General features: G+C 41.8%; 1 protein-coding gene across 1 annotated transcript in view; it reads right to left on the reverse strand.

The window, feature by feature from the left end:
• LOC137325047 (complement factor H-like) overlaps positions 1-12,111 on the reverse strand; it is a 94,796-nt gene that overhangs the window by 11,703 nt on the left and 70,982 nt on the right. Inside the window, exons 12-13 of the mRNA XM_067989747.1 lie at positions 10,762-10,944; positions 3,712-3,900 (exon numbers count right to left, since the gene is read on the reverse strand). Of these exons, the coding sequence (XP_067845848.1) occupies positions 3,712-3,900; positions 10,762-10,944 (372 nt within the window). The remainder of the gene's footprint in view (positions 1-3,711; positions 3,901-10,761; positions 10,945-12,111) is intronic.

The following is a 12,111-nucleotide window of genomic DNA, read 5'->3' on the forward strand; positions in this document are numbered from 1 at the left end:
ATGCTGCAGACTAAGAACCCTGCTATTAAAGATGTGTTGAACTTTAAAATGTATTCGACTTCAGTTATTACTGAACCAGACTGAGGGGAAAGAATCCGGATCGTCACTTGCATTTATATAGCGTCTTTAATGTAGTAAAACAAGGTGCTTCACAGGAGCGTTATCAGACAAAATTTGACACCGAGCCACATAGAGATATTAGGACTGGTGACCAAAAGCTTGGTTAAAGAGATAGGTTTTAAGGAGGAGAGAGAGGCAGAGAGGCTTAGGGAAGGAATTCCAGAGCTTAGGGCTTAGGCAGCTGAGAGTAGGAAGATCGAGGAGTAAAGAAAGGTTGGGGTGGGTATTTGCAGGGGTGGGGGTGGCCGAGTACCTGAGAGGGGAGAAATAAAAGGAGGCATGATAACAGGAAAGAAGGACCTAAGAGGGGTAAAGAGAAGAATAAGGGGAGTACAAATGATGGACTCAGGTCTGGAGCAGCAGGAAAATGCTACGAAATATATAAAACCTTCACAAAAGATGAAACTGATTTGCATTTTTCTTTCTTTACCAAATATCTCTGCAATAGTGTTACCAAAAGTCCTACTTAAATATACATGTTTAAATCAGGACTTTTATTCAGACCCTCCCTCAAAACCTCAATAATGGTGCAAACAATTGCAAAGAGGTCCAATGTAGGGGGGGGGCGGGCAACCTCCCACACCCAAATAGTGTCGGAAACACATCTGACGCCACATTGGTTTGGGTGTCGTACAGGTGTCCCTGGCGGCCCCTAAAACTGGCATTAGGCTCCTTGAATATGCTAATAAGGGGCCCAACAGCTGTTTTAGGACCCAAATTGGAAACTGGTTTGCCCTGAACGCAACTTGTCTACATGTGGTCTGACCAGCAGTCCTGAAAGGGACTGGAGGCTGCCACCAAAAAGGTGACGCACCTTAGGTCCCTGGTCAGCATCCCAGATGGCTGATCTTGCTTACCCACCGCCCCCAGTCATCAGTGTCAGGGTCAGTGTTGGGATCAATGGTGATCTTTCTCCCCTATATTTAAGTCCAAATTTTATAAATATAGAATATATATTATATGTATGTGTGTGTTTTTATAAAAATAGAGAGCATGGTTAAATGTGAAGAGGACTGTAAGAAGACATACACAGGTTAGGAGACTAGGCAGATTGATATTAAATGAAATTCAATGCTGAGAAATGTGAGATGATACATTTTGGGATGAATAATGGGCCAGTGTATACATTAAATGTGAAACTTTGGAAGAAGTAGAGAAGCTGAGAGATTTAGGGATTCAGATACATCAATCTTTAAAAGTTGAAGGTCAAGTTGATAAAGCTGTAAAAGAGCATCCAGGGTCCTAGGTTTTTTTAAATAGAGTTAGAGTACAAAGTGATGCCAACTAATTCCTTGCAGCCTGGCACTGATCATAAATTAAAACAGGAGGCCAATTACTTTTCCATTTTGAAGTGATTAATATTAAATTGGAGGAAATTGTGGTTGTTGCAGTATCAGCACTGAAAAAATGAATAGCAACCAAAATACCCCAGAGGTGATACTGCTTGAAAAAAGAACATTTAAGAAATGCTGCATAAGTGAAAAAAATGCCTGATATTATTAAAATGCAATGTGTAGATTTATAGTGGGGGGGGGGGAAAATTGGATAAAGCCTATTGTTGGGCGGGGGTAGCTCGATCCGCTATTAACCCATGCCCGATGGCCCCTGCGCAGGCAGGGCGAGACGTTTGTCCGGCCTGAGTACATACCTTCAAGCAGCATTGAAAAGTAGGCCTTACACTACGATATAAGTAAATGCACAGTTTCCACCTGCAGGGGAGCCCCAATCTCTTAAAGGGAGCATGTATCTTAAATTCTCTTAAAGGTAGCTGGTACCTGTTGTTTGCTAAAAATAACAGTCTGCTGTCTGAACGGAGATCAGACATCACACACGTAAAACACAGATGCAGGTCCCGTCCCTATGTTTAAAAGCTGATGAGTTACGTTAAAACATTGAATAAAGGTTGCGCACCATTAAATCCCACATCCTCCAATCCGCACGCCAGACCTCATCAATCTGCCGATCTGAGTTTGCACCAGGCCTGCGAGAGTGCGTGCACCAAGGTTCTCTGATGATGCACTAGAGGCCTTGGTGCAAGAAGTGGACAGGAGGGACATCCTATATCCGAGGGGTGGGGGGCAAGAGGCCCTCCAGACTTATACCTAAAAGGCAGCGGGAGACAGCGGTGGACGAAGTCAATGCCAGGCGCGTAGCACCACGAACATGGATATAGTGCAGGAAGAAGTTCAATGCTTTGACACGAGTGATCAAGGTAAGTGAGGTCAACTGTCCAGTGCTGTCTCCTCCAACTACACCACTAGCCGCATCCACTGCTCCATGCACTATACCTCCCATCACCCACATACCAAAAAACTCTTTCAATCGGTACTCAACTCTTCCAAACAGATGCTTCCTCTCACCCTTACACATTACCACTGTTGCAAGCCGCCCACCCACAACTCACAGGCCACACATACTGGCAGCTATTCAACCATGACAGGCACATCACCCAGACACACATCCTGCTTTCTTGCAGGAGAAGGTGGCGCATAACAGGAGGCAGCAAGCGGCAGTGGCATTTAGTCCCTCGAGCCTGTTCCGCCATTCAATGAGATCATGGCTGATCTGTGACCTAACTCCATAAACCCGCCTTAGCCCCATATCCCTTAATACCTTTGGTTCACAGAAATCTATCAATCTCAGATTTAGAATTCACAATTGAGCTAGCATCAGCTGCCGTTTGCAGAAGAGTGTTCGAAACTTCTCCCACCCTTTGCGTGTAGAAGCGTTTCCTAACTTCACTCCTGCACGTCCTGGCTCTAAATGTTAGGCTATGTTCCCGCATCCTAGTATTCAAGTATAAGGGCAGCCAGAAGCAATTATCCAGCAACTAACCTATAAATCCTGCATGGTCCCTTTGGTGGGGGGGTCCTCCAGGCCCACTAAGACATGTTCAGATGGTCGCGGTTAAGACTGTGTGTTGAGTTGAGCGTTAAGTCCCAAAATCGTGTCTATCACTTTAAATCAGCATTGCCCGCTGATTGTATCCATTGTCTCCGGTGTTTGATATTTGCGCATGTGCTAACTCCTATACCAAGTCCGGCGCACATCACGCTGGAAACAAGCAAGAGCTGCACTCCAACGATGCATCAATCCAAAAACCACTGAATTTTAATGGGAAAAATTTCCCTTGTTATGGAACTTTCTCCTAGATAATACGATTACCTGAAATTCTGTCCTGCGTATGATTTGTTGATGTAGGTATTAGGCCAGAGGTAGGCTCTGGGTTTGCCCATTGGCTAGGCCATTGAAAAGCTCTGGGTTTCTCCACTGGCTGGTTTTGGAGCATATATTAGACCATGGCAAGGTTTTGATTTGTCTATTGGCACTCTGGAATAATATCTCAATATTTCCATTTTCTCAAATCACCAGAGCCAAATTCCTGAGAAATCACAGCTCTACAATATCCTTATGCTACTTACTGCACACAAAAATATTTTTCCTTTTTAAAAAAGTATAATCTTCCATAATTTTCTTTAACATATTATAAATTAAGCTCTTTTGTTAAGGTATTGCCAGTAGCAGTAAACATACAGTTAAACAGCAATTCAGATCAATCACTTTACTGGATTATTCATCAGTTTTACTCACTGTTGATGCATTTGGGAATTTGCATGCGTCCATTCTGGCAAAATCGTTTTGCAGGAGTCTCAATTTCAAAACCGTTAGGACAGACAAATTCAAGAACATCTCCATGTTTCACATATAAAAACCTCTCTAATGACCACCTTAAGAGGATTCCATTATTTGTAAAATCTTCCTCTGTCACAGTACATGGTGCTAAAGCAGAGAAAAGTATCATTGAAACAGTTATGCTTGGGGCTGACATTTTTCAATATCAATAAAGATTAATTTCCTAAAAAAAAGATTTAAATTGATTCAAACCTGTTCACTTTTTTTATTCCTCACCTGAAATAATATTTCCTGTTTTTACAACAAATCCTTCAATAGAAATATTGAAATCACAGATATTGAAATCACATAGTCAAATTTCAGTCACCAAAGAGGAACTGAAAAATGAAACTTAAAAAAAAACGCAGGGGGACTGGGTGGTGGAGTGGCCTTTCATTTCTGGACAAGTGTTTAAATTCAGCTCAGACTGATGGTATAAAAGACTTCTCAGTCACAGAAGTTGGAAAGAAGACTTTTCAGTCCCAAAGCATGGAGGACAAGGACATCCCAGGGGAGCTGAGGGCACCATTCATATAAGGAACTATCCCAGTCAGTGAGTCTTCTGGAACAGTGTCTGTTCATGATAGAGGCCTGTGCCTGTGGAGGCTTAAGTTCACCAGGAGGCTGTGTTTGAGCAGTACTATCTGTACTTCCATGAAGAACTGTAGAGATAGTCAACCATCCACACTGTCCTGAACTTTTATGGTACAGTAATTTTTCAGGCATCTCCAGGGACATCAAAGGATCAGCCTCTTTTCTGTGAACTGCCCCATTAAGGAGGTTACTGATACTCACCAGGCACCAACTTACATGCACTTCAACAGTGACCAGCAGCAGCAAAGGCAGAAGCTATTTCTCCCTCACATTTGCAGGCTTCTTGAAGATATGATTATAGCTATTCAGATACCCAACAACAAAAAATGACATACCTAAATAGTAAGGGTTATTCCACCAATGTAGAAATGGTATGTGGCCACTGCAAAAAGTCATGCATGCCACGGCACACATTCCTGGGAGTATAAATGAGTCTTAGATTCTCAGGAAACTTGATGTGCTGCAATTATTTGAAGGAGAAGGATGGGTGGATGGTTTCTCAGAGATATGGGTTATAACAACAACTAGAAATTACATTTACATATAGTGCCTTTCCCAAGGGGCTTCACTGAGACATAAGGAGAAATGGACACCAAGCTAAAAAAGGAAAGATTAGGAGGGGGCTCTCAATAGAAGTAGAAGCCATGATTGATGGTATCAGCATCTGCTCTGAAAGATTTTTTTCCCCCTGAATGTGGAGAATTTTTTCATTGCAATTGGGATTTATCTTTAAACGATCAGATTTTTTAGGATGGATTGCAAGACTGACCATTCACAGAGCATGCTATGACTTGTAAGCACCCCCCTCTCCACTCTCCAATCCAGTATTAGACTCATTGGAAGGTAATAGTCTTAAGTTGCATTCTGGGAGTTATAGTTCAGCAGAGTGACACCAATGAATTCTGGGAGTTATAGTCTACCAGTATGACATGCACAGATTCACACTGGGGCATTCTGGGAATGAACTACTTGGCTGAGCCTCTTCATTCAAGGCCTAAGTATGAAACGCAATACAAGGAATATAGCAGAACTCAACCTTCAGGTCCCAGAGAGGGGGCAGGCCTGTATAGGGGAAAATTCTAACATACAAGAGCTAACTTAATGGGTCAGATTGTTTTCCTCAGTCTTAATTTTATGTTATTTTTAGCTGCATAAAGTAGCTGGAGACATTTTTTTGAGGTATTTGATTAGTTGGTTTTGTGGTATTTGCTGTAACTTTGAAAAAATCTTGAAGCATTTGATTGATTTAAGTTGTGGGGGTTGCTGGTTCCTGATTGACATTGATGGCTTTTTTTTAATATACCTGTCCAGTGACAATCAGCTATCGGAGCAAATAAACATGGTTCATTGAATAGGTGATGTTTATATACACATTTAAGTGTAGCACTCTGTCTATGGTGTAAGCTTTGGCTTAGCGGTGGCATTCCCTCTGAGTCAGGAGGTGCAGGGTTCAAATCCTGCTCCAGACAGTCCCAGTGAGTAGAAACCGGAGATCTGGTTCTGAATTCTGGGTTGACATCCGGCAGGATATTCATGTCCGGTGGGTGTGGGTGGCCTCCCCCTCCCCCACACCCCCTCTCATTGCATGGGTTGTGGGAACCCTCCTGCTGTATCGGACTGATCACCCTATCTGCTACTACAAAGATGGTTATGGCCATGGAAGAAACACTCATGTCGCTGCCTGTCAGACTGTTAATCAGCATGCAAATCCTTCCACTATAGTGTGTGGAGATACAAAAACAACATTTTTGTGTGATGTACATATATAAGATGTGATGTAACAGAAGGTATGGGTTGATGTATACATTTAAGGTGTGATGTGCATTAGATGCAAGAATTTTAATTATATACTAGTAAGTCTCTCATAGCATTGCTCACAGGTTGTCCAGAACAAGGAATGTATCTCTGATGTTTACCCCAATCTTGCTCCACCGTAAACACAACACCTGTTGCTGTAGTACAACTGATGTAATATATCACACCCTTGACTTGAGTTTAAAAAGTACTACACACCTTATCGATATTGGAAGATACAGTGCTCAGACATAATACTTGTAATTTTGTTTACCTACTACTTTACAAAACTGACTAAAGATGCTAATGCATCTTGTTCTTCTATCCCCAAAACCTCTTATTCTCAGTTATTTACACTGTAATACCAATTTTGCAATTCTGGCTCCTGCCCATTCTACACCTGTGCCCATAATGTATGGAGTGAGCTGCACTGAATATTGTAATCTAAGGTACACTGAATAAGCCACAGGTACTGCAATGCAAAGTCTGCTGAGGCGGCAGCACTACTTCAAAGGTTACAGCTCAGCATAAAAGGGGAAGTTTTGTGGTGGCAGAGAGATGGACTAATTGTTCAGAATAGCACACTGGAGATGAAGGGAGGTCACCAATAGAGTCGATGCATTAACCCAGATCCTTCATACCTGGCTGCAAAGGGAAAGTAATGTGCTGGCACCTGGAGCAAGGTGAAGGGGAGTGTGCTCCTGCCTTTTGTACACATTTCTTGTTCATTCCATTAAGTACTGTACAAAACTTAGATGGGAACTGCTACATCCTCTTGAAGGTACAATTTTAAGTATTGTGCAGCACCATTGCCCTTTAGCACATATTCTTTCTTTTTGCCCAAGCTGCATGGCACACTTTTCTGGAAAGTGGAGGTGACAGTGGGGAAACAGCAAACAGATGCTAAGGCCGCCTCTCTGCTGATAGATGGTTGCTCAGTGAGTCAGCAGCCACAGATACAGAGGACTGCCCTGTTCTCTGAAGAGCCATTGCCATCAATGTTTCTCCATCAAATAATGGTGCCTGGATAGAATCCTACACAATGAAGGCATCATGGCTGTTTCCCAGATAATGCCCAATAATGTGCGCAATAATCGTCAGGTGTCACTTGAACATTAATTGAGTGCGAACTCTTTCTGTTCATGATGGCCTTGCGATTGATATGGAGAGTGCTAATGCTCACATTGGTAAAAGGCGTCCCTTTTTCACATGTTGTGTGCAGGTCACTGTTTAACAAATCTGGCTGAAGACAGTATGTCCAGGTACACATCCTGGGGGCGTGATGGATGTTGCCCAAATATGTGAGGTCATTGTCCCTGCATTTATTTCCCCCTCATGAACTTCTCTCCGAAGATGTCAGCCATGGCTCAGTGGTAGCACTCTCACCTGAGTCAGAAGGTCATGGATTGAAGCCCCACTCCAAAGACATGAGCACATAATCTAGGCTGACCGTTCAGTGTCGTACTGAGAGAGCCCTTCGCTGTCAGAGGTGCCGTCTTTCAGATCAAACGTTAAACTGAGGTCCCATCTGCCCTCTTAGGTGGATGCAAAAGATCTCATGGCACTATTCGAAAAAAAGCAGGGGAGTTCTCCCTGTGTTCTGGCCAACGTTTCTCCTTCAACCAACACCACTAAAACAGATTATCTGTTCATTTATCTCATTGCTGTTTGTGTAGCCTCACTGTGTGCAAATTGGCTGTTGTATTTCCCGACATTACAACAGTGACTATATTTCAAAAGTACTTAATTGGATGTAAAGCGCTTTAGGATGCTCTGCAGTTGTGAAAGGCGTTATAGAAGTGCAAGTTATTTCTTTCCTTCCTCATCTCAATTATGCAATGTGTTCTCATTCCCCTGGCTGGGGGGTCTAGAACGAGGGGTCACAGTCTCAGGATACGGGGTAGGACATTTAAGACTGAGATGAGGAGAAATTTCTTCACTCAGAGGGTGGTGAACGTGTGGAATTTTCTACCACAGAAGGCTGTGGAGGCCAAGTCACTGAATATATTTAAGAGGGAGCTAGATAGCTTTCTAGACACAAAAGGCATCAAGGGGTATGTGGAGAGCGCGGGAATATGGTATTGAGATAGAGGATCAGCCATGATCATACTGAATGGCGGAGCAGGCTCTAAGGGCCGAATGGCCTACTCCTGCTCCTATTTTCTATGTTTCTATGTTTAAAGGAATATACATCTTCGCCTTTTTTGTAATGTGCAACATCAAAGCCAGCAGAAACCAAGAATAATGAAGCAAAGTGATGGCGGGGCAGGTACAAGTGGGTACAGTAGTGCAGTGGTTATGTTACTCGAGTGGTAATCATGAAGCCTAGACTAATAATCCAGAGAACGAGTTCAAATCCCATCATGGCAGTTTGAGAATTTGAATTCAGTTTAAAAGAAAGTTTCGAAATAAAAAACTGGTATCAGTAAAAGTGACCATGAAAGTTTTATTATCTGTCTAGTGAATGAAACTTCACATTTAGTTTTCAGGATAAATTGTTGGCTGGCATCATAAGGGATGGCCTCAGAATGTCTGTTCTAAGCATTTCTGAAAAAATTATGGAGCTCCATTTCACAAATGATACTTTGTTGAGGGTGGACTAACCTGGGAATCTTTTATGCTTAACTCAACATCTTGAATAATGTGCTAACTAGAGGGATATTCTGGTGTGGAAGTGTCCAAGTGTGGAATTATGTCTTTACACATCTTAAGAGAGGATTTCAACAGTATGAACTGGAAGATAGAAGGGTCATCTGTGCCAATTGCTGATTTATCAGTACACAGGCATGTTGGCAGATGCAAATTTCAGCCTAGACACAGCATTAAGAGGGGTCAAAGATTTTGTTTCTTCCTCATCCGTCATCAAGGTACCAATGCAGGTTAAGTTTGTGGTGTATGGAATATGTGTGCAAATAATTTTTGTCGCCCAAGATATGCAATGGAAGGGCTTCTGGCTTATATATGAGACCCAGGACCAAACTGCTGAATGGATTTACAGCAAAAAGCGGAAAAGCAGAGAGGGAGGGCTTAAGCCTATACCTACCAAGTAGTACATGGGAGAAGGAATCCACCTCAAGGCAGGGCAACCTGGACATCAACCTCAGTTATCTCTTTACCAAAGCCCCTCACATGTATTAAGCAGTTAGTAATGAGTAAGCCTGGTATACAACATTGGGCTTGGATGTTTAGAAGAGCAAGATGGCTGACACTTCACAAACTGCCCTGCATAGGTCATTCCATTATGCTGAAGGCAGATATCTGTGGTATAACTTATGAGGCAAATTCTGAGACTTGATAAGACAGTAAATCTGAGACTTAGGAAGATAGGTGCTGGAGGATGTTACTTGGAGGCAAGGTGTGAGAACATATGCTCACATGTCCAGGGTTCAGTGCCTACCATGAATGGATTACAGAGAAACAAGTAGACACTGCAAAAGCTCTGCAATCTCTAACCAGTGGAATTACTGTTCAATGGGATACGGTATATTTGCATGCTGTGGTCAAGAGGTTTGTGGCATTGCGCGTATATATTTTATGGTGAGTTGTGCAGCTCACTATGAAATTCATGAAGAGTTTCTGATACCTGCTTGTCTGCCAAGCAAGACCTCATGCCCACTTTTGTCAGTTGTCTAATGATCAACGATTGACAATCAATATAACAATGAATGCACACATCTCTATAGTAAAAGGGTTTAATTCATCTTAGTTCTAGCCAAAGTTCTGCCCTCTCATTTGGTAACATTTCATATTGAAAGGCTTGTAGAACTCTTACACTCTCTGAACTACCTTGGAGTCAATATGGGAATGGGTTCTTATAGAATTATAGAATTTTGCACCACAGACGGAGGTCATTCAGCCCACTATACCTGTGCCAGCTCTCTGAAAGACCTATCTACTTAGCTTAATTCCTCTATCCTTTCACCATGCTCTTTTAAATTTTTCTTTATCAAATATCTATTAACTTTCCTTTTAAAAACAATTATGGATCCTGCTTCCACCACTCTTTCTGGACACCAAGTCATAATGACCTAGTGTGTATGTAAAAAAAAAACTTTCTCCCAACCTCTCCCTTCGTTCTTGTGATTATTTTAAATGTATCTCCTCTAGTTTTCTGATTTACTCCAGCATAACCGCTCATAATTTTGAATGCCACTATTCGATCTCCTCTTAACCTGATTTGCAACATTGAAAAGAGCCCCAGTGTCTCTGGTCGCTCCTCATAACTCGGACTTCTCATCCCTGGAATCATATTATTGAATTCTAGGCCTTCTCCATGGCTTTGATATCCTTCCTAAAACCAGGAAGAGAAGAGAGGCAATAAGAAATCCTATTGTGGAGCACACATCTCTGACTTTGCTGGGAGCAGGGGTTGAAGCTTAATGGGCCTACATTACAAAACATCATATTTGACACCCTGTGGACACACAATGGGAGAGCTACTGGCTAAAAATAACTATTGTGGGAATGATTTCCACAGTTTGATGTTTATTAAGGAATTGTAAATGAGTGAATAATTAGCAAATGGCTGAAATATCCCCTTAATGATTGAGTGTTATAACAAATGTAAAAAAAATTGCTTACCAATGCAGTCTGGAGGTGTCGACCATTCCCCACCAATACACTTAACTTCACTTGCTCCTTTCAAAACATAGTAATTCTGACATTGATATGTTACTTTATCACCATGCTTATAAGTGGATCTAGTTATATCAATTGTGTCTCCGTTCGCTACAGCAGGTGGACGGTCACAGGGTATCATTGGATCTAGTGAACAAGATACAAAAACGTACATTCATTTTTGTTAATTTTCCAATCTGTGTTGCAACTAAACAGAACAGTGTTTTGATTCAAAAACAAAACATTCATAGTTCTACTTAAGTAGCCACGAGAATGGTGGAATATTTCAATTGCGATGTGATCAGGGGGCCTGCTATAGGGCTATTTATACGGCACTTGCACTGGATACATGATGGGAAATTGACCAGACGACTATAGCTGTAGTTCAAGGTAGAAACGGTTAACTCTCATCTATTACAATGAGAATGAGCAAAGAGAGCAAAGAATATTTAATATCAGAGGGGTGGAGAAAGATACACCAATGAGGAAGGATTAAATGAGTGAATGACAAGAGAACAGAAGAGTGTAGAAATCCGAATGGATAAAACTGGTGAAGATTGGTATAGGTTGTAGGTGGAGAGCTAACATTGATAAGAGCTAATGTATTATTCTAATGTATGTATTCTCGTACTAACTATAAATGTGGGAGCGCCCGAGGGGCTGTGAGTTCCCTATTCCAACGACTCTTGCAGCTACATGCGAAGAGGTTCTTAGCAGACCGTCGTAGACATGTGCATCGCAGGGTCATTTCCCAGAACCCTGCTGGGAATTCCTTCTGTAAGTCAATAGGCCATGCTTGCAAATGTTTTGTTACTGAACTACTAATAAAGTACTAATGAAAGACCCTCTCCATGTCTGTGCCTTATTTGGAATTATGCATTCCAACAGGGATGAAAAGAGTTTTATTTAAAATGAAAACATCACACTTTTTGATATAATATTTACTGGCAACGTTTATCTATCATTCATATTTTAAATTTTTTTTTCAAGTTTTGTCCCCTTTTCTTCTGGAAACATTAACTGTTGTTGGGGTATAGGCCTATAAGTGCTGCATGTTCTCCAGTACCTTGCTCAAGTGGTGACTCTTGGGGAGTAATTTTAATCTAACCCGCCCAGCGACAATCTGACCGGATTGGATCATCCAACAATTTTACAGATGTTACTGAAAGTAAACTTGGGCGTATTGTAAAACAGGAAGCCGATCTGATCCTATACGTTTCCCACCAAGCGAATTAGGTTAAGAATTACCCCCCTTCATGTATGATCCTACATAGTGAGTATTGGCAAGCTATTTAATGATTGGGGGCATCATAG

The sequence above is a fragment of the Heptranchias perlo genome, chromosome 9, assembly GCF_035084215.1.
Source record: "Heptranchias perlo isolate sHepPer1 chromosome 9, sHepPer1.hap1, whole genome shotgun sequence".
NCBI lineage: Eukaryota > Metazoa > Chordata > Chondrichthyes > Hexanchiformes > Hexanchidae > Heptranchias > Heptranchias perlo.